Here is a 23,599-nt window from a genome sequence, read left to right as displayed (position 1 = left end):
TGGCGCGGCGCCGGGCGGCGGGATGGCGGGATGGCGCGGGCGGCAGCACCACCTACGTGCCGCGGCCTCGCGCCGCCGCCGCCGCTGCCCCCCGGCTGACAGCCCCCGCCCCGCCCCGCCCCGCCGCACAAAAGGAGCGGGCGGAGGCGGGCGGGCGGCCGGGGGCGCCGGCGGAGCTGGGGGGGGGGGGGGTCCGGCGCGGACACCGCCTGCATGTGGCCGGGAGCCCCCGCCGAGCCCGCGCCCGAGCCCCGGCGGCCGCCGCCGGCCCGCGCCTGCCCGCGGGGGGCTGCCCCGCGGCGCGGAGCCGCTCTCCGGACCCGGCGGCGGCGGGGCGGGATGGCCGCGGGGCCGCGCCGCGGAAGGTAGGGGGGGCGGCTTCGCCCCGCCGTGCCCGCGACCTGAGCGCGTGTGGGCGGGGTGCGCCCCTGCGCCGGGATAAATAGAGCTTTCCCTCGGCTGACAGCCCGTCCCCGGGGCGCACGGGGGTGCCGAGCGGCAGCGCCCGCCCGCTCGCTGCCTGCGGGGAAAGTTGGGGCTCTCGGGGACTCCGCTCCTGCCCCGACCCGCGTTTCTGATTTTTGTCGTTTTGTTTCTCGGGGAGAGCCGGAGGAGCGGGGAGGACCAGGAAAGCCAGGAGCCGAGAGCTTTTTTTCCCCTCTCTCTCCCCGCAGCGCAGGGGAGATGCTGGAAGCGGCCGCGAGTTTGCAGCGCCCGAGCAGGGGAGCGGGAGGCGTGTGAGCTCCTGCCGGTCCCCGCGGCGCTCCGCCGACCCCTGCTCGCCCGGCGCCGCTCGCAGCCCCGCACGCCGCCGGCCGCCGCCGCCCCTCGCTGCCGCCGGAGGAGGCTGCCCACCCCCGCGGCCCAGGATGCAGTTTCGCCTCGTCTCCTTTGCCTTGGTCATCCTCAACTGTGTGGATTACGGCCACTGCCAAGGCGGCCGCTGGAGACGCAGCAAGAGAGGTGAGTGGCGGCCGCCTGCCCGGCCGGGACGCCCGTCCGGGGCGCTGAGCGGGGCGGGCGGGCGCTGCCGGCGGGCTGCGCGCCCGTCCCCTCCCCGCCGAGGACGGGCAGAGACTCCCGCCCGGTGAGCCGCTCCCTCGGCGGGGTGCGCCCCGGCTCCCCGGCCGGCACGTGGGGCGGCGGCGAGCCTCGGCGGGGCGGCCCCTCCGCGGGGCTGCCCCCCGCCGTCCTGCCGGGCGGGCCGGGCCAGGAGCGGGAGGAGCTGCGTGGACGTGAGCTCCGGTGGGAAAGGATCGGCCGGAGCGGCGTGGCCGCTCCGCGACCCGTGTGGGGCTGCCGGGGACGTCGAGCGGTCGGTGCGGCCGCCGGCCCCCGCCCCGCCTCGGCGGGGTGTCCCGTGCCCCCGCGGGGCTCGCCGGGTGCTGCCCCCCGCGGGGAGGGCGCTGCCGGCAGCCGCCACCGGCCCCGCGGCCGCAGCGAGCGGTACCGGGCGCCGATTTGGCCGTCGCCGCGGGTGGAGCGGCCGGCAGCGGGCAGAGGTCCGCTGTTGGCCCAGGCTGTCAGGGCTCGCGTGTTCGTGGGGCGGCCTCGAGGCTGCCTTCCGCGCACCAGCCTTAGCGGGACCGTGTCTGCGAGGCAGAAAGGCGGCTTCTCCCCTTCCACCCCGCGGACCCCGGCCCCCCCGGCCCGCCGAGCCGCTCCCGCGGGGCTCGGGCGGCCCAACCGGCGGGGGAGCCGCGGCAGCGGAGCGACCCGCGCCTTGCCCAGCGCCCAGGGCACGGCTGTGCCCCAGCTTCTGCTCAGGGCGCGCAGATCCCTCCGAGGGAGAAAGAGAAACGATGCGCTAGGGTTTCATCTATTTTCCGAAAATGCTGGTGTCGGGATTACCAGAGTTAGGGAGTCGAAGCGGTCAGATGTGTTAGTACAGCACCCATGTGGACGGAAGGGTTACTGCAGCCCTTCCCCAGATGTCAGGGGCGTCCAGGGTTTTTTTCTTTTTCTTTTTTCTTTTTTTGGGGGCGGGGGTGTGTGGAATGGATGTACACCTTCAGTATAAAATGTTTTTATTATCCACATATTCTGAATTATTTTGCTATCCTTTTCCCTGTTATTTTCTCCGCCATATCTCCCCTTCCCATTTCTAAATTTAGCTGAAAATCAGGTGGCTCAGCTGCCCAGAAATTGTATTTCTGAAAGAATTGCACTTTCAGTGCAATTATGTGGAAGGGGAGGGAGCTAACATCTCCAGTGTTAAGCCGGTACAAGTAGTAATAAAAATGTGAGAGGAAAATACTTTGCACTTTCATGCATATGTCACCTTCAGAGTAGGTACAAATAAAATTGCAAGGCAATTTAGTTTTGATGGTTTTTCAACAGATGGTTTCCAGAATTTAATTTTTGTGTGTGTGGCTAAAACGATAGCTGTGCTTTAAAGTGCCCAGACTATCTGTGCTAACAAAGGGTATACTGTGTCTTTAATTAAATGTGGAACTACTTAGAGTGCTGGCTAGACAGCGGAGGGTGATAGTGGTATTTCTGCTTTACAACAGAGCTTAAGGATTGCATTGTGGGAGTGCTGAAATGAATAGACATCTAACTCGAGTTGTGTGAATTGTCCTCCTACAAAAACTTAAGCTGGTTTTAATTGATCTCATGTTCGTTGATTGATCTTAGACCAATTGTTGTGCTTGTTGAACAGTTGGCTTTTCCAAAGGAGATTGATTTAAATTAGTTTTTAGTTTAGTTATTGGATAAATACCATCAGTATTGACAGTTGACTTACTGGCACTGTTTTGTGCTATCACCTAAGGGTTTTGTTTTGCGCTTTGAAGAATGCAGTCTTTTTCAGTTAGTAAGTCTAAAGAAGTAAGTATAGCCAGTACTAAGCACTGAAAGTAAAATCTAAGAATGTATTCAAATTATAATAGACATTTGCCATGACACATGCAGTCTGAAGTAATGCTTTCATACAGGACCCAAAATTCCAATAATTTCACAATTTTTCCATATCCCATCTGCAAATAATCAGGCATTCACTGTGGGGTACTGGCAGTTACAATTTCTCTGGCATTCTGTTTTGTCTGTTACATGATCTCAGATGCTCCATAATATCATTTTCTTAATGAAATAAATTTTCTTGGAATAGATTAAGTCTCCTGTGCGGTAGAAATCAATTGTATTCAGTCTGGAATTATGGGCAAATATCATATGTAGCTGACTTTTTTAAGCAGCTAAATGTACAGTAAACTTCAAGTGTATATGCCTGTATTGGAGTTTGCATGGACTTGTAGTTGATGTAGAATACTCTAGAAACAAGAGTTTAGTAAATCTGGGAGGATGTTCCCAGATGTCTTCATTCCCCTTCTGCTTTCAACCCTTTCCCAAAGCAAGACATGCAACATTGCAGTAAAAGTGGAGTGAACAATGAAGGTTTAGAATGTGGTTGCTACCTGGCATTGATTTATATTTTGTTAGTCAATGTCACTTCATTAAAAATTATTTGGTAAACACACTATGATCCACAGATTCTGCTAACTCTACTGCTGCTCTTAGTTACTTTTGCAGCTCGTTAGAATATTGCTTTGCCTAGTTGGCTCAGAGCAGAACCTTACTTCCCTTGAAACACCGCAGCAAATTCTCACTCTGGAAGTCTCGGTCCTGAGCAGGTAATTATGATTATTTGCCTTTCCTGTAGAAGCTATTCTAGAACATATTTAAGGGTTACATAGCTTAAAGATCAGTGGTGTAATCTCAGAGCTGGTTTAGCCTAATATCAAAGCACCTCCTTTCCATTTCTTGCTTAATTGTGTAACTTGATTTTTCATTCTCTTGGATACCTACTTGCTTGTTCATTCCAGTGAAAATTTTTATCTTTTCTTCAGATTTCTCTTTAGCAGTCAGTATAAGATGAGCAGCTTCATGTCTTAGCATTTCACTGAATATCATGGGGCACACGAAAGACCAGTGGTTTTCTCCTTGTCTTTGAGACAAGATAAAACAGCTTCCCCAAGGAGTACTACAAATCAAAATGGGAGTATATAGAAATGAAGACTGTCAGGCTGGCCTACTGGGAGGAGTGATGGTATTCTGCAAAAGCGTTGACAGAAAAGAATATAGGGTTCATTGTAAACAGCTGTCAAAAATTAGATGTTAACAAAATTCCCCGAGGAAAAACAAGTCAACAGCAGCGCCTGCATTGATGGGAAGACTCGACTGTAGTGCAGAGAGGCTCTCAAAGCTGGTGAGAACAATGTTGGAAGAATGAGAGATGCGAATGGGAAAGTGGAAGTTACCTATATCTAAGAACTCAAAGAAAAACTGTGGGTGTCAAATACTTGTCTTTCTATTTACTTCATATTCAGGGAGTGTCCTGAGAGCTGAGGTGCATACTCATCTCCTGGATTCTCACACTCTGTATTAGATGTACATGAAGAAAGGGGTAATGTCTGTGTCAATGAGTGAATAGTAGGCAACAGTGTTGATGGCAAAATATCCACAGGTGGAAATAGGAGGAGTGCCTGGGGAAGGAAATTTCCCCAAGTGTTTCTCAGAGCTCAATATATCTCTGTCTATGGTGTTTATAGGATTATATGCATATATGGAAGAACCCAGTAGCTGTAATCAAAATTATGTCAATTAAATCTGTATCATCTTAATGTAAGATGGGAATCTTGACTGCAAATCAGTTGTTAATATAGGAAGCTGTTACATGGATTTTCAACTAGAAAAACCTGTTCAGATATTGGGGACTGTGGTTTAGCTTTCCTAACTAGATACGTACCTGAAATGGGGATAATCTTGGAACCTGTCTTGGTTGGATTGTGTGGTCAGGCTTTGGGAAAGATTGACGATTTGAGCATTAGGGAAAAGGAGCCTTTGTTGGAAATACTTGGTTGAAGTAAATATCACATCTGCTTTTACAAGGACTGTACTAATTCCAAGAGTAATTTACTATCTCAAAAAAAGTCATACTACACAATCTCTTTTAATTGTCCAACAGTATACAAGTATTTTACCTATTCTATCCTCTTCTCTTTGATCTTGGAACATGTTTTACATTTGGAGGACAGTTAACTTTTTGTCTGTGGGTTAAGGCTTAAAATCTTATGTGGAAGCTGTACTTTGAGATATGTGTTTTGCTTAGTTGTTACATTAAATGCTTGAAACGGAATTTGCAAAAGAACTGAGACGTGTTAACATTTTCTAGAGTAATTTCCCAGGTACTTGTGATGCATAGTAAAGCTTTGGAGGGTAGCTTCTGTTCCTCGCCCCTTACTACTTAGGATAGTTAATTATTAAACATTCTTTATATACACATCATTACTACAGCAGTAAGAATATCCTAATACTGTAACCATTGGAAAATCAAAACTTCTAAACTTTTGGCTACTTATACCCTATTATCTGGTAAGTCTGAGGAAGTTTCTTAAACTAAAGTGTCAGCAGAAGTCAAAACTTCAGTGTGAATGACTGACTACCAAACTAGCTAATGATGTAGTGCTGCTGAGGATAATCGGTGCTCAAGTGGATTGTGAAGATTTGCAGAAAAGATGCTCAAAACACCAAGAGTGGGATTCACCGTGAAGACAGACACTTAAGTTTAGGTCCTTGATTCACTTTCCTGAAGTAAGTTTCTAGTGCTGCTTGTGATATTTAAAATACATCCTTCTGGGCCTGGCGTGTACATGATCTTCTTGAGCAACCGGTGGCCAAGCAAGATACCCTGGAGCAAGTCATACGGATCTGACACCCTTAGATGTCTCAAGGCCCATTATAGTGGAAACTGAAAACAGGGACCATGAGCTTGGCACAGTGTTGCTGCATGTATGTCTTCTCTTGCCTGTATCCATCTCCTTAGCTTCTGCTACAGGTCACTTGGGGTTGGGATGCTGGGCTAGATGGATGTGTCTCATCAGACCTTGAAGACTGTGCTTGTATGCTTTTGTATTGAAATCTGTGGGAAGATTTATACTGTGGTGGAGAACTTATATTTTTCTGCTTGATAAACTTGGCTTAAGTTCTTGTTTTCCTTTTTTTTTTTGGGGGGGGGGGGGGGGGAGGGGGATGTATGTTTTCCAAGGCTTGGCTGAAATCTGTTACTAGAGCAGCTCAAAATGAATGACAAATACCAGAAAGTGAGTTTGTATACTAATACCAGGGAACCTAAGACAATAACAGCAAGAATGCAGTTTCTCACTTCAATGTATCATTTACAATATACAGGCCAGCATAATTACTATGATAGTGTATCTTAGCATGGTGTTGTTTGCATAAACTGCTTTTAATAAAAAAATGACATTATTTAAAAGCTAGAAAGTGGAAGAGGTTCTCACTATCAAAATTCAAGGCATAAAGAAATAAACAATGGTGTTTCTGTAAGCTGTTTCTTTGTTGTTTTTTTTTCCTTAATACTTCTACCAAGACTCTGACTATCCCATGGAGGTCTGCATTTCACTTCTGATCATCTGGCTAGTTTTTAATACCCAGAAACCTTAGCTAACCATAGATTAGAGGGAGCTGTCTAGTCAACCCTGCAGACTATCACAGGCTGTGAACTTTTCCTAGTGCAGTGTACATCAAGCTCAGAAGCTTATAGCTGACCATAACATCCCTTTCCAAAAATGCATCTTAATTATAAACCCCAGGGATGGGATTCATGTGACTGCATGTAGTTACCTGCAACATGAATATCTACATTTTCTTTTATAACTGATGTAGTGCTGCCTTTGATCAGATAAAGCATACCCCAAACTCAATAAATATAAAATAACTTTATTACCTCTATCTATAACTGAAGTTCAGGTGTACACCTCTTCACTGTTAGCCCGTGAAATGAGCTGGTATCAACCCCAAATGAGAAGGGATCCACCACATCCAATCTTCTCAACTGTATTAAAATTATGTGTTGGTGCAGCTCTTAACTTTAACAGATACAGTCCCTGACAGTTACACTTTCTCTTGTATTAGAGATTTATTTAGTTTCAGTTATTTTTAATATTAAATTAAATTCCTCAGATGTGCCCTTTCTTTTTACCTCAAAGTTTTGTTCAGGCACAGTTGGAGAACCTTCTGTATTTGTCTAGGCTCCAAGTATTTGCTAATCCTTAGTGAAAAGCATGACTTTGTACATGTTGGCTGTTGATAATACACAAATGTAACAGCTTGATCCTTTTCATCATGGGCTGCTTTAGACACCAAAATCAGGTGCTGCCATGGTTTGTGTACTCATTGTCTTTGTAGTACTTGTTTAGCAGATGCAGTGCTTTAGAAAGTGTCACTTGGGTACTGCAAAGTCACCTTCTGTGGGTAGAGTTAATCTATCACTTTTTGGGACAGTAGTGTTGGGTTTAAAGCCCGTTCCCAAGTAATTTTTGGTGTAGAGTGTGGAGTAGGCTTGTAGTGTGACTTTTTGATACTTGGATTCTGACTAATGCATCTTAAGAAGTGAAGTGTCAAGTGGATCTTGCTTCTAAGCACCATCAGGCAGATACAGAATTTGGGTCATACAGTTACTTCTCCTATCTGCAGAATGGCTTTGTCCAGCCAGCTCCCTACATAAAGGTCACTTATTGACCAGGGCTGACTGTTACATGTGTTGAACTTTGTATATCTGTGGGCAGCAAGGGAACTTGTAAGCCAGACTTGAAACCTACCTATGTCACTTTATTCTCTCTACATCTGGATGTTCTAGCTCTCACAGGGTTTATCATGAGGTGAACCATCCTGGCTGTTTTCACTAATACTGTTTCAAAACTCTGAGGAGAAAAGAAGTCGAAAGGGATCAGGGCGATGGGCTCTCTGGTGTATGCCCCCAAAAGGCAGGTACTGGTGCAACACAATGTCAGACACAGGAGAGGCAAGAGTGAAAGAATGAGTCTGACGAACACACTAAGTAAGGTCACCTTCCCAGTGCAGCTTCTGCAGTGGACATGGGGGATGGAAAGGAGGAATTACAAGAAATTGGTGTTTGTACATAGTACGTAATCCCATTTCAAAATACTCAATTGATGTGAAAGTTGATGTTCTGAGCACGGAATGGAGATGACAACTGTAACTCATCTACAATGATGCAGTATCACAATACTTTCCTCTGTAGATCTTCCTATGAGACTACAGGGTTTGAGACCTTAATTGTATGTCTTTACTTTGGGATTGCTCCCTTTTAGCACCTTGATTTTGAAGCTATGCATGTCTCTGACCTTTAGCAATCAGCCTGTGGTCTATGGAGCAGGTGGTAGTATCTTCTGGATGTATACAGGTCACACTGCCTCATCCTTGTGTTTGTATCTAAATACTCTTGAATGCTGCACTCAGATGAATTTATATAGCTTTGCTTTAATCTTACTCTATTTTGATGCAGTTTCGTGTTGCTTAAATGCAAAGTTGTGATTTCAAATTTCTTTTTGGGTGATAGCATGCGAAAAGTTGGTGGACTTGAATGTAAAACTGTGAGGAGCAAAAGGACATAAAAAAATGAGTAAAACTGTATTATGGGGCAGAAAGAGATGATTTTTTTTAAGGGAAAGCAGAGAAGCAACTAGTATTTTAGGTACCTTGATTATGTGATCAAGGGGAGACTCTTAAGATCACATTTGTTAAGATCTGGTTATCTGTGCAAAAAATGTTCATGCTCTTTGTTTCGCTGTAATAGGAGAAATATCTTTTGATAGCAGGCAGTTTGCAAATCTTGGCATCCAGTAATTAATCAGTTATGTATTTCTTTTTGAAATGCCAATTTCAGTAGTGCCAAGTACTTGATGTATCTGTAAGACTTTGTCCTTTTATGAGGGAATGAAATTTATGCTATCTGCTCTCATTCCTCTTTTTTTTTTTTTTATGGAACATTTGTGTGACTGTAGCAAGGGAAGTGTAAGTAAGTACACGTAATACTTAGAAGAGGCATGCAGTTCCATAATTTTGTTTCAATAAACATTTTTAATTGAATTATGAATGTTACTTGAAGAGGGTAATAACAGATCTCATGTATGGTTAACATAGATCCAAAACATTATGTAAATCCTTCTAGTATGATTTTCTGTTTTTAAAAAAATTTTTACTCTCTAGGATTTAACAAATGTAAATCTAAAAATAATCCAGACTATATAGTTTAGGGATTATGAGTCTCAATTTTACCTCACAGAAACTTTTGTCTATTTTTTTTTGAGAATTGTCAAGATTTTCCCCATCTTCATGAAAAACAGATCCAAACATAGATGTGAGGTAGAGGAAGGGACCTAAAAGATAAATAGTGTTTGTGATGTCAGCTTTTAGGTACGCTCTAAATTGGTGCTTTTTTTAAATCACTGGGCAGTTGCATGAACACTAACTCCCAAGCAGACCATGCGCAGCAATGAATACAATGTCTGTGCCTATATACTGGGAGAAACTTGTACTGCTTTGCTCTGCAAAGGGACAATAGTATTTGTGTTAGAGAATTGCAATGGTGCAATAAAATACAAGCTTCCTGATCCAGTCATCTTATTTTCTTTCTTGAGTTGAAATGATGGCTGAAATATGTTACACACAAATATATACTCTGCACTAATGTATGGTCTTTTTAGCCGTATGGTTGCCACCTTTGAAATACCAAAAACCCCCCAAACTAGCCACATCAGACAAATGGCTGTTGTGCATGCACAGATTAATCTGCACATGTATAGCAGCGTTAACAACACCCAGTGCGTCCATAATAAAACTTGCTGGGCGAGTTGGAAACCACTGGAACAGCAACTGCTTAGCAAAGATTGGTATTGCTGATTTGCTCTTGCTTCTTTCTTGAATTACTCAGAAAAAAATCTGGCAGATATGGTATGTTTTCATTATAAACCTACCGACTTTCCTAGTGATTCCACTGACAAGCATGTAGCTACGACTCTTTTGAATGGGAATTAAAGTTTCATCATCTTTCACTTTCTCTGTATTGAGATGGTACTTAAGGATCCCAACTGAGGTGAGGCCCTGTGGTGCTGGCCCTGCTTAAACAATAACCTCTGAATTAAGGTCACTAGAGCAGATTCTGTCCCAGATCTCCCTTCACTAGCAGAAATGTTCTTTGGCCTTTCATTACAGTTAGTCAGACCTGGTTTATGTCTCATTTTACACAGTGCATGCTAATAATGTGATGGACATGGATTCAGTTTTGACTCAGCAAGAGTAACTGTAACTCAGCAGTATCACCGCAATGCACCCAAGGTGCATTAGGTTGTCTTCACTACACAAACTGGTTTTAGTTTGCTTAAAGCTATTGCCAGTTATTGTGGAATACTTACAAGTAGCTTCTGATCTGAGATGCTTCACTCTTGCAAGGGACCTAAACCCAAAGAACATTTTATAGAGGATTTGCTTATTTGTCTGTCCTCACTGAATTACATGTTTTAATACTTTCATCAGAGCATTTTCAGGAGGTGGTTTTACCTCTAAATTTGGTCTCCTGTCCTCTCCAAAATGGTCTGTTGAATGCTCACTTTGGTGAATGGTCACTTTGAGGAAAGTTGACTTTCTGAGGGACATCTGAGGATAGGCACCTTTTGGAGTAGGGTAGTTGTGTGCCTTTGCTGTTGTGATCTACTCCTGTGGCAACAGCTGATGACAGGACATTTCTTCAATTTACTCTCCTTGCCCAGGCCATCAAAAATATACCTGGCCTGTATGCATCTGTGTTCAGCAAATACTGATTGCACATGGGCAGATCGCCTGTTTGTGTGTCTGTTGTCTACCTGACATGGTTCGGCGCTGGGAAGTCTGCCTTGCAGGTAAGAGAGTACCTTCGGAAGTCAGAGGGATTGCTTTCATTGTTAGTCTTTCCACATGTAAAACTTTTGGTTAGTGCATGCATGCATCAATGGCAATGGTAACAGAAAACAAACCCCTCTTTTATGTAAATGCTAAGCAGTGTTCCAGTGTGAAATGTTAATATTATGGCAGTATGTGAGTTAATAATGGAATCATTTAATTGAAATGGTGCTTCTAGATAGGTGCTTTGACTTCCAGCTGTATTTCTCACAGCGCTACTGCAGTATGCTGGAGTGCAGCAACTTCACTGATGCTGAGGTGACAGTGGGTCATAGTTTCCCTTTTTAACTAATGAAACTGCAGAATTACAAGTGCTCATCATAACTCCCTTATTCGGTCTCAGATTTTGCTGAACTTCACCCATTGCCCTTGGCGTTCAAAGTTTTTTTGGAAATTGAGTTGTAGGAAACATTTGTAGCTGTAGCTGGGAAGTAAAATGAGAAAAATCCCCAACACTTTTGTAGTGTTTAAATAAACTATTTTTTTTTCTATACAGCTTGCTTTGATTCAAGTTTACTGTGTTTTGTGTTTTTTTAATATAGATTGTTGTAGAAACAGAAAACTATGAGCTGCTTCAATGAAATATATGTGCTGTGAAATTGAGAAGCAAATGTTCTGCAAAATCTTATGTTTAGGTGAATAGAACCTGTAGGCCACCTAGTGCTACACAGTGTGTTTATCTACTGCTGTTCAGTTGTGTAGTAGTAACAATACATACTTATTTTGAGGGGTTCAAGTAAGCAAAGCTGACATAGGGTAGGAGAGGAAGAGGAGGCAAAGAATAACATTGTCATTAACAGTTTGGGACAAAGTTGGGTATCTGATCTCCAGTTCTGATTCTCAGACTTGTCCATGTTGACTGGGTTATGTAGCCCCTCTGTGTTGAGGGCATGCACTATCACAAAAAAAAAGTATTTCCTCCATTTTGGATAGCAGAGTTCAGCCTCATCTGTAGCTTTCTTGGCAAGAAAGTCAACAATTTTCCAGTTATCTTCCCATATTTGTACTGTACATGCTCTATCCATCTGTCTTTCGAGTCATCTCTGCAACCCAGTACAGAAACTTCTATATATTGTGTCAAAGGGAATACAGTTTTGATCAACTTTGGGTACAAGAAGAGGAGGATATTTTCTGTTCTTCTGCTAAAAATGTCTTGTTATCTGCATCTTGTGCCAGCAGTATTCTGGAAATTACCCCCCACCCCCCCCCCCCCCCCCCATCCAGGAGGACCTCAACAGGCTGAAGAAATCAAAAGGAACCTCATGAAGTTTAAAAAGAAGTGCAGAGTCCTGTATCTGGGGAGGAACAACCCCATGCATCAATATATGCTGGGGGCCACCCAGCTGGAAGGCAGCTTGGCAGAAAAGGCCCTGGAGGTCATGGTGGATGATATATTGAATGTGAGCCAGCAATGTGCCCTTGCTGCAGGGAGGACTAATGGTGTTCTGGGCTGCATTCGGAGCAGTGTTGCCAGCAGATTATCCTTCCCCTTAGCACTGGTGAGGCCACAGCTGAAGTACTGTGTCCATCTCTGGGCTCCTCGGTACAAGAGAGACATGGATGTGCTGGAGAGAGTTCAAGAAAGGGCCACAAAGGTGATTAAGGGACTAAAGCATCTCTCCCATGAGGAAAGGCTGAGAGATCTGTGACTGTTCAGCCTGGAGAAGGCTCAAGGAGGATCTCATCAATGTAACTGAAGGGAGGGTGCAAAGAGGACAGGGCCAGGCTCTTTTCAGTGGTGCACAGTGACAGGACAAGAAGCAGTGGGCACAAACTGAAACACAGGAGGTTCCCTCTGAACATCAGGAAACACTTTTTTACTGTGAGGGTAACTGAGCACTGGCACAGGTTGCCCAGGGAGGTTGTGGAGTCTCCATCCTTGGAGATAGATACTCAGAGCCATCTCTGAACAGGATCCTGAGCAACTGCATCCAGGTGGCCCTGCCTGAACAGGGTGATTGGACCAGATGATCTCCAGAGGTCCCTTCCAACCTCAACCATGCTGTGAAATGTGGTTTGGAAATGTGCCGGGTACCTAGCTTGTGTCTGTTTGGTTTTTAGTAATAGCTGTGGAGAAGAATGATAGAGAGTCCATTCCCTTTAGGAATCCTTGGGATACGTGACTGTGAATCATGAGCAGTTGCAATCACCTTAGCTTTGCTGGAGTACTGAGATCAACCGAGAGGAGCTTCCTCGTATTTAGCAGTGACACTGGACTTTCCAGCTCTGTAACTTCCCCTCAGCAAGACTCCCAGTCTAGCAGAAGTCTTGAAATAGCACTTGCTCCACCTCTTACTTCCCTTCTTCCTGTTCACACTTCCATGCAAAAAAAGCTGATGATGCACAGTGGAGATGAAAGGTAAGAGGTAAAATAAACGTGAAGACAAAAAACTGAGTTTGTCTGGGTGGTCTGAGCCATTTAAAGTTCTCATAAAAATAAGGTTCTATATCATGCTAATTTTGCATTACATGAGTTCCTTGCTCCCCCATTTTTTTTCTTTCCAAATATTTACAAATATTTGAATGTTTGAATAGAATGCATTGTGAATGCAGTGATTAAGATACTAGATCTAAGTCTGGTCTCACTTATTTTGTTGTAAATCTGGGGGTAATGTCAATCTGCCTCAGGCACAGTGTATATTTGTGAAGTGGTGCTTGCTCTGGTATATTGTTGTCTTATGAAAAATTACCGTCAGATCCTACAGAAAGACTGAAAGTCAGACACCTCTTTTTTTTTTTTTTTTTTTTTTTTTTTTTAAGAGCTGTAGTTCACTTTGCTAATGCTATATTTGAGAACTCTTTCATTACTTTTAGTTCTTTCCATCAGACTCCTGGAAAAAGTCTTGCTGCTTCCAACTTTTATTTCAGTTATTGTAACATTAGCAGTGGCATCAATATGTAGGATTTTTTCAGCTTTTGGAAAAAGGTTGAAATGTGACTCTGTTAAACCTGAATCTGAAGACAGACTTGGTTTCATATTGTTTTCTCTTAATAGCTTTCCAAGCAGCCGCTAAGTGAAACTGCTGCATATTGAGCCTGGTGTAATATGAGGCTCATTGGGTAAAATAACATTAGTCTGTGCTACTTAAACACACTCTGGAAGGCTTAAGGAGGAGAGGAAGGAAAATATTTGAAGAGATCAACTGGATGTGGTCAAATACAAGTAATGTCACCTGAGAAGGATTAGAATTTGCCAAAGCTTGACCTGAATGAAGACCTCCATTTAGGGCTTGTGTTCCTACCAGATCAGCTGCAGTAGTTTTTCCATGCACAGTTTTCTACCAGCAGTCATATAGTGAGAGTCCAGTGATTTACTTGGCTTCTGTGTCTCAGCTGCAGTAAAGTTTTTTTTTAAAATAAAAAAAAATTAAAAAAAAAAATCCCAGTTTAACATTCCTTCTTCTTAGCTGCAGCTGGCTTTTTCTAATTACTAAAGTCTTAACATTTTTTTCATCTACATTCTGTTGCTCTTATCCTTGCTGGGAGCTCAGTATACACACTCTAGCTGATAAACAGCTACACGTGTAGTTCATATCCTTGGATGTGGACAGCTTCAAACAAATACGTGCATTGACACTTCAAAATCCAGGAGAAGACCCAGTGGAGTGGTTAGTAGCAATGGTACTTTATCCACCGTGGTCTTTGTTTTCTGATTATGTGAGGTTAGCAAACCCAGTGGCCTCATATTCTTAATAACATGCCTACTGTGATGGTGTCTTTGAAAATCACTCGTTCTTCTGTTTTGTGATTGTGTTTTTGAGTGCTCAGGACACGTTCCTGTGCACATCTCTGAAGTGAGGGGTATCTTTTGTAGGTGTAAAAATTGAGGCCTGGGGTTATAAAGGCCTGAGTTCCTCTGTAAGGTAAAAGAGAATGAGGATTGGGGATGCTTAGCACCTCTGGAAAAAAAAAAAAGTCACAAGTGATCACAAGTATTTATTTTTTTTTTTACTCAACCGTGCTATAGAATTGGGATGGGGTAGAAGAAAATGAAATGATTGATTATGCTCTCATCATGCAACTAAGTGGTTGTTCACCACAGCAGGCTGCTATAGCCATTCCTGCTAAATCTGAGGTTTGACCAACGCAGGGTGAAGTAGGAAATACTTTTATATGGAAATAAAGAAAAAATCATGCATATTAAGATTAGAGTTTTTCAGAGGACCTACGTCATCTCATGCTTCTAAGTTTAGACTTGAGTATCACAGACTTAATGTGGGGATCACTCTTAATGTGGAGATGAATTTACCTTTACCAACAAGAGGTTTCTTATACCTTTCTCTAAAGCATTATTGACTGCTGCTGGAGTGCGCAATGCTTTTGCTCAGTATATCAATTTCCATGTAAAATTTTCATTGCAAAGTTTCTGTTTCTACAGAAAATGGTAATTGATTCTAGATTTTTGTGAGGTTCAGCATAGCATGCGCCTTTCTGGGCTTGATCTTTCTTCTTAAAAATACCTCAAGTCCCAGTTAAGCCTGGCAGATACGTAACGAGAAAAAGCACACAATGAAATGCAGTGCTGTGGAGGAATAGCGTATTTCTCAAGAGACTTGTATTGAAATGATTTAATGTCAGAACTATTTAGTGTTATCCTTCTTTTGCATTTACATCTCACACTGCTAACTTATGAAATTGTGACAAAGATTAATCGGTTTTTTTAGCCACAAACATAGTTGACTTGTTTTTCATCACTGCTTGTTACCGTGTTAATTTTTTCTTGATTTTGTCATTCATGCTTAGTTTGTAGCAGAAACACTATCTCCTGTCTCCTTGTAGTAACCATGTAGAGATCCCCATGATATTCTACTGTATGGAATAATTTCTCTTTTGTTTATGTATGTTTAGCCAAGGAGAAATCTGATTAGCCGAATGCTCTTGATAGTACTCAAGTACATCCTAGAGCTTTGCATTTGCTGTTTGATGTTCCATTTTACAGCTTTACTTAAATGCTCTGCAGGGATTGTGGTTTAGTGGTGAGAGCATGAAATTTGAATCCAAGGTGCCTGGTTCTCTTACCAACAGAGCTGGTCAGTATGTTTAAAAACAGATTCTTCTACCCCACCACCCCTATAATGGATTTCTGAATATGTGTCTGCAAAGAAGTTTTTTTCCTTTTTTTTTTTTTTTTCCCTTAAATAAATGTGGAACATTTGCAGCTTAACTTGTACTGCAAGTCTTTCAGTTCTGTGCCTCAGTTCCTCTGGTGTGGAGGGTAGTGTTTTATCACAGTGCAGTTTAAATTGTATCAGTGATTTGCATGGCTAAGAGGTCCTGGAGTGTTAATCTCTAGGCATGTGTATGGTTATTATGAAGGATAATAAGCACATAAATAAGTTTTGTGCCTCCAAGTTTATTGACTGAGCACACACCTGCATGTAGAACATTGCGTCCATGGCAGTGATCTAAGAGATTTAGAAAGTACTGGCTCTATCTGATGATAAGTCTTCTGTGTTCTCATGTGTGTCAGAGATGAGATAGCAAAGCCTATGTGACTCTGCACCACTGCTCTGCAGTGTGCAGAAATTGCTGTCGTTTTTTTCACTACAAGATAATGTGTCTGAAAAAGTATTTAAATGGGGTTTTATCCTGACGTATTTTATTAACTTTTGGATACAAAGGATGGAGCTCTTCATATGCAGGTAGGTATTTGAAGTAGGCTGACTTAATTGCTGTAAGAACAATCTATATATTAATGAAAAACAAATTATGTTTTATTCCATCAGATTTTGAAAATGACAAGAGACTTGAGGCCAGTCTCAAAATTAAGAAATATATATTTCTTGTATTAAGAATATATAAAAAAGTATATCGCACATTTGTGTTTACTTCCTCAGAGCTGCCAGTATCTTTCCTTTTAATTCTAGAGTCTCTTATTATTCACATTACAAAACTAATCCATGTAATGTGAGCCAAGTGGCTTTTAGTTTTTTATAAACAAATGACTTGTCTGTCTTTAAGACTGTATTTGCATTCCCCACAGAATAACAAAAAAAAAAAAATCAGTAGCCCCTTGCCAAAAACTAATTTTAATTTCTACTTCAGTGAATGCTAAGCACCCAGAGTGCACAGGTAAATTTTATATGTTTTTATTTTTTATCTTCTTTATGAGGGAATTCTGATTTGGATTTAAAAAAGCCCTATAGCCATTAAGGGTCATTTTTTCAGCATGAGACCCAGTCTGCTGTGATTTAAATGGATCTGAAATACAGAAGCTACTTCATTTAATTCCATCTTTAGTGTTATTCCTGCAAGATGAGGAGATAAAACTATACATATCTGAACAGCAAATATGCTCCGTCTGTTGTAGTTCAAGATTTCTAACTCTGGTCCATCATCTTTGTCTGATGTCTCAAACTCTGATGCCTTGGGCTGACAACGGGGAGATGACAGAAGATTTGGTGGACGTTTTGAATGTGCTAAGTACATGCAGGATGTAAAGCACAGTGCTGTTGGATTGAATTAAAGTGACATCCTGCAGCTAAGTGTGTATTTGTGTAGCGTGGAAACAGTGATTGTTTGAATTGTCTTTTCCATACTTCTTTCTGTAACTCAGATACATTCATATGAGGTAATATATGCATATTTCCAGAGTTATAATCTTCCAATCTGGTGTTTCTTCACTATGTTTAAAGACACCTATTCTTCTACCTTCCCCATTTCTAATTAGATTGCTTTGCTGCTCCTCCTCTCAGTCGTGTGCGGCTTTGGCATAATTTTTAGCATTTATTCTTCCTTCACATTTTTTCCAAATGTCTATAAAGTCTTTTGTCTTGTCTGAAAAGCCTTCATTTTTTTCTCTGAACTTATTGCTGACACTTCCATATTTCTTGGAAGAATCATCTTCTTCCTTTCCCCAACCTCCAAAACAGTCTTTATTGAAAATGGTTTTATTGGCTCATTTTTGTTTTGCAACAAAACTTTGTAGGAAGTTTTGATGTCTTTTAAGATATAATAATGTGAGTTTTTTAAAGAGTTCTATGTATTAGGGTTTTGCAGTGATTATGTTCAGTTTTACTAAAGATTTAGAACGGGATGACTAAAATGATGAGTTGTCTCAAGGTACAGAAGACTTGTTTTCACTTCCTCACTCTCAAGCTGTGTGACCTTGGTGAAGTTGTTCAGTCCACGTCCTGTCTCCACCTTTCTTCATCTGGAAAATGGGACCAGACATTTGCTCCTGGCATAGACTTGTAACAGCACTACAATGGTGAAGACTGCACATCTCTTAGAAGAAATAAATTCAATTCTGTTATGTACTTCTCTGTTTCTGCTTGCATTCTGCTACATACCTTTTCTGTTCTGATGTTTATAACTTTGAAGAGCTGTTCCTCAGCATTCAGTATTTTCTGCTTTTAGTGCATTTATCCAACATGTTCTTTGAAAGCTTTCTCCATAAACAATAACATGATGGTCAAAACCTCATGCTTGGACTTTAGAGCAGTGTACTTCTATTTGTTTAAACTGCTCTACGTTCTTTAGGGCAAAGATACAGGGAGAATTCTGGCCCTATGAAATGAATGCTTCATCATCCATTGACTTGAGAGGAATGAGAATATCACCATTGGTTCACAAGTGCCAAGTGAAATGCGGTAACAGTTGGATATGTCTGTGAACAAACTGCTTATCCAGTGATTTTCCTGGGTTCTGGTAGGACTGTGTTCCTTTGCTTATTTTCCCAGCACTTTCCATGTCTTACGTAAATTATAATGAGGCCTTAGGTGCCTTAGAAGTAGCTGAGGTGAGCTGGAAAACAGGCTGTTTCCAGTACAGAGCCAGCTTGTTACTAATGCTCAATAAAAATAAGAGAATAGGATTTCCTTTAGGTTTCCGAATTTTATTTACTCAGCATAGTCTTAGCATGTAAAATCTTATGGGCATGAATGAGATTAAGTAACATATGCTCTTGTTAGCATTGTTTCAGACTTGGCAATAAACAAACTGTGCCCTTTCCAGCCTCTCAGTAGATAAATGCTTCATATTTTATTAGAACAATTTGGCTCCTGACATGAACTGTAGGCCCATTAATCCTGTAATATAGTGAATAAGATTGGGAAAACACAGGATGTAAATATGTTCTTCATTATGCACTTTAATACCAACCAGATATATAGTGTGCATTTTAGAACATGGTAGTCGTAGTGTACTAAGCAACTAGCAAATTGTTGACAAGGCTCATCTGCTATTGGTTTATTTTGGGGTTAAGAGCAAAAAGCCTTAAGAAATGTCAACTGTTTGACATTATATGTTGATGGCTATCACATTTTGCTGGACATAGCTTAAATAGGTAGGGCCGGTGGCTTTATTACCTTCAACTCAGTATTCTTCATTGAATCCAGAAATAAGACAACTTAAAGAGTATGTGAAGAGTTCTTCAGTAAGTGTTAGAGAAGAAAAAGACTCCTCAATTATGAGCATGGTTACATTTTTACATTGGGGATAATAAAAATAAATAATTCTAGTCAATGTAGCAGTAAATCCAAGTTCTTCTATTTTACCATGATCTTTTAATTTGGGACTGGTTTTCCTTCCTAAATTTAATCTGAGAGTTACTCAGATCACTTAAGAAGTGGGAAAGAGTAAATTCCTGTTGATACCGTAGCATGTGCTACAAGAATCTTCGAAGTGATGATCATAATGGTCTCAGTAGCCATACGTTCAGTAAATTAGTTGGTGTTACTCAGTGGGGAAAATGGACCACCAAACACTGGGCTCCAAACTGAAAGTATACTCTAGTGAATAGCGTGTGTATCTTATCTGTAACTCATCTGTGGGGAGCATGCATGTGGAAAGGAAGCTTGAAGGCCTTTGAATACAGTTTTAATCTTCCCATGCAATATTTTCCTGTTGGATTGTCAAGGTGCTAGGCTTCTACTTGAAATTCGTAAAGGGCAGAATATTGATCATGGGCCTTCATTATATGTGATGTTTCACAAGTTTTTGAAGTCTGTAATTCCAAAAATGGACCCACTGTATACTGCTGAGTTACTTATTGTGTATTTTGAAAGCCATCATACTTTTTTTTATAAAGTTTCCCTTTTTCCCCCATGGAGTTTGTCTTGAAGATATTTCAGTGTGTTGGCTTCCAAGTTAAACAGACTTTCAATACATTTGAGTAAGTGAAAGGACAGTCCCTCTATAAATGAAGGAGGAGACAATCTTTTGAGACCACCTAATTAATGTTTAATTAATTACTTATTTAATAATGCTGCAAAATTCTGGTATTGCATTAGTGTGCTGCCGTATTACTTCCTCTTCCTACAAGACAGCATAGCAGAAATTTCCAATCTTCAATAATGGCATTTGTAAGAACAAGTCGAGTTCCACAGCACTGACAACCGAGCAGTAAAAGATGCAGTGAAAGAGGACTTGTATCCTTATTTTGTCCCTTTCTTAAGCCTCAGACCTTTCCTTTAGGACCGAGATCACTATGCTTTCACAGCACAGAGATGCTAATGTGGAAAAAAGAGTAAAAGAACCAGTGTATTTTGTGGAGAAAATAAAAGAAGTGTTTTCCCTTGGTGGGGGAAGTTAGAGAAATACAAAAAAAAACCCCCACCTTTTTCATGAAAAGCAGACAACTTTCATGGAAAGTATCATTTAGTAAAAAGAAGAATAATTGCCAAACAAGAGGTCAGGGTAGAAGCAGCCATAGAAAACAGTACTGAATTCATTGGTATGGGATTTTGGGGTGCAGTTTTTATTGGGTCTGACAAAGTGCGTTGTGATGTCTTTGGAATGAGACTTCATGGAAATATACTAACAGCCTGTGCACAGATTCAGAAAACATTCCTGTATTTGAAGTGGTTTAGCAAAATTCATTTATCCATTAAATCAAGAATTGTGTTTAGGCTGCAGGACCTGATGGCCCACATAATGTGCACCGGGCTCCTAGCAGTCATATGTAAACTGTCTAATCACTCTCAGCTGTGTTATAACAAATAATTGGAAACTTAATATCTACCAGCAGTGGTACCTGTATCTGTACCAGTAGTAGACATTCCTCTTACAGTTTCTTAAAAAAAGATGAGATCCCTCAGAAAATGTTGTTTAGTTTTCTTTAAATTTTTTTTATTGCTACTTTTAAAAGCTGCTGTTACAGCTTGGCTGCCTGTTGTCCATGTTGCATTGTTTTCTTTGAACAAAAGCCAGTCCTTTTTTTGGCAAGTACTTTGCCTTTTGAACAACTGTTAGTAGGGAGAGATGCATTTCTGTGTTACAGTGATGATTTTAACAGGTCGCTCCAGAAACATTCCTGCATACAGAGGTCCTTGCTATGAACCATGCACTGTGAATCCCAAGGCGCTGTACAGTGGGCAGCTCTGTCTTGTGCACTGTGTTGGCTTTCATATTGGTTAAAAGATCAGTAAACCCTTCTGAAGTAGCATTTGATATTATTCCTTGCTCACTTTGTGTGCGTGGGATGTAAAAGCAATGAAAAAAATTGCACCCTATGTTCTGTAGAAAGATTGTTGCTGTTTTTGTAATGTTACCTAATCTATTAGAATTTTCTAGATACTGAACTGAGGAACCCAAATCCGCTCAAATGTATTACAAGACCTGGGAGAGTACCCTGAAGGTGGGATTGTGTTGGTAGATAATATAGCTGTGCAGTCCTCTTAATAACATGACATATTTATGTGAAAAATTGTGAATAGCTGAAGCAAAGTTGTAATGAGATCTCTTGAAAACTATCATTATGTACACTTTCATTTCAAGTCAAATATGAAATCTTTTTTTTTTTTCCTCAATAGCTGTTTCTGAGCAGATGTGACAATTTTGGTGTTCTATAGTTATCCCAGTAATTAGCTGATGATTGCTCAGCAAAGCAGCCAACAAATCAAGAATATACAGGGTACAGTGACTCATCTGAGAACATTTGCTGTGTGTTATATTTGATTGTTAATTCTTGGTTATATGATTGCTGTATGAAGTATTCAAGGTTTTATAACTACAGAAAGGAGATAAAGTCTAAAATCTGGTTTTCAAAGGAAAGTATTTTCTTGGGTTCACATGGAGATGCTACTTCTCTCAAAATAAAGCCAACGAGGCCAAAATAGGAAGGAAACAGCTGCAGTAGTGTCACTGTAAAGTTGCAGATGATAGTATGTGCTTGATTAGGCATTTAACTAGGAACTTTACATTCACCTAAGTCTAGTTTCAGCTTTGTTTGTAATATTTAACAGGTCCTGATAAATATTAATTGCTAAGATCTTCCAGGATATGATCACCTCCTCCTGAGCTGAACGAAGCTGGTGATGGGCTCAGTGACACACAGGTCTGCTCAACAAAGAACCTTGCACATACTCATCTTCGTGGCCTTGTTATACCTCACAGGCTGAAGGCTGGCATGTGAGGAGAATAAACGGTCTTAAATGGATGGTCCTTTCTTCCCTCCCATTTTCTTCAGTGTGTCTACTTCCAATGGCCACCATGTATGTGAGATACTGTATTTGTGGACTCTTGGATTCCCTTAGAACTCACGGCAAAAGCTCACACTTTTTGGTGCTAGATATCATTATGTTAAATTGAATATGGGGGTCACATGGACTTGAAAATTTGAAGTTTTCAGTAAGAAAGGGAGTTAGTTCCTTTACTCTCATTTGTGTCTTTGAAAGTCTTTCTTCTTAACTACTTGAGAAGTTTACTAAGCCTGGTGTTTTTTTGCATTTTAACTGCATTTCTCAGCGATAGAGGGATGAGTAAAGATAAATGAGCTTTCCCATGTTGCTTTCTTTTAGTTAGTCTCTGCTGTGAAGTTTTTGACTGACAATCCATATATGCATAAGTATGTGTGCAAGGTCAATGCAGCTATATTTTCCTAAATATCTCTTAAGCTTTACTTCCTTGCTGTTTGTTGCTTAGGCAGGCTGCTTTGCAAGAAGATAGTCACTTAAACCTTGAGCGGGCGCCCTGGTCCTTGCTTCTCGGGATCTTTTATTGTAACCCTGATCTTGAATTAAGGTGTATGAAAGGGATTTTGTAGGTTCATAATGAACTCCACTGAATTCAGGAACCACATGTAAGACTGAGGCCAAACTGCTTTGATCTGGAAGTCGAAAAGAGCATAAATAAAGAAAGGAAGATGGGAAAAGATGATGCTGTGTAAGAGGGCAGACTGTGGCACCAAGAGGAATAGTGAAGAAGGCAGTTTTTATTATAGAATGGAGATCAGCTGAGTTGGTTAGTTTCATGTGTGGGATTCTTTTTTAATATATTTTTTTATAGAATTAAATGTAAATTCCTTACTTGGGAATACTGTGGTTGAGTAGGGTTATGCATATGTGGCAGAGGATAGCAATGGATACATTTAAAAAAAAAAAGACAAACCATTCAAAATATCAGGAGATTTACAGGAGAAGCACCTTTTCATTGACTTTAACAGCAGTTAAATTGTGTGTCCCTGACTTAGTGTCAAAGTTATTGACTCTTATCATATGAATCTTCTATTTGTTACAGTTAGCTGAAATACAGTTCTTGACATTGTTTCAGTTTTAGGTGCTGATGACAAAGTTTGTGCATCTTATAAATTGCATGCAATGTGTAGAACTCTTATTAATTGGTGGTGGAAGTTACAATCCATATTTTAAATAAGTAGCATAATACAGCCATTCAGAATTACACCACAAAAAAGAGAGGAGTTTAATGGACTCCATATGTCTGCTTTTAGAACTGGTTGAGTAAAACTTTGCTATACCACATAATGGTAAACCATCAGTGCTATAATGTCTTTGGGGTCTTTTAAGAACCTTCTTTATAGACACTCTTCTGACAAAGATTAATTCATTAATGGATTCAAGCCAACAATATTATGGTTTATATTGTTACAATAAGCAGGCATTAG

General features: G+C 41.4%; 1 protein-coding gene across 1 annotated transcript in view; it reads left to right on the top strand.

Moving 5' to 3' along the window:
- Nucleotides 1–588: 588 nt before the first annotated feature.
- RSPO2 (R-spondin 2) overlaps nt 589–23,599 on the top strand; it is a 108,713-nt gene continuing 85,702 nt past the window's right edge. The window contains exon 1 of the mRNA XM_074894367.1: nt 589–963. Coding sequence (XP_074750468.1) covers nt 870–963 — 94 coding nt within the window. The 5' untranslated portion in view covers nt 589–869. The remainder of the gene's footprint in view (nt 964–23,599) is intronic.

The sequence above is a fragment of the Strix uralensis genome, chromosome 1 (genome assembly GCF_047716275.1).
Source record: "Strix uralensis isolate ZFMK-TIS-50842 chromosome 1, bStrUra1, whole genome shotgun sequence".
Classification (NCBI taxonomy): Eukaryota; Metazoa; Chordata; class Aves; order Strigiformes; family Strigidae; genus Strix; species Strix uralensis.
The sequence above is the reverse complement of the archived record's forward strand: the minus strand, read 5'-3'. Positions and strand labels throughout refer to the sequence as shown.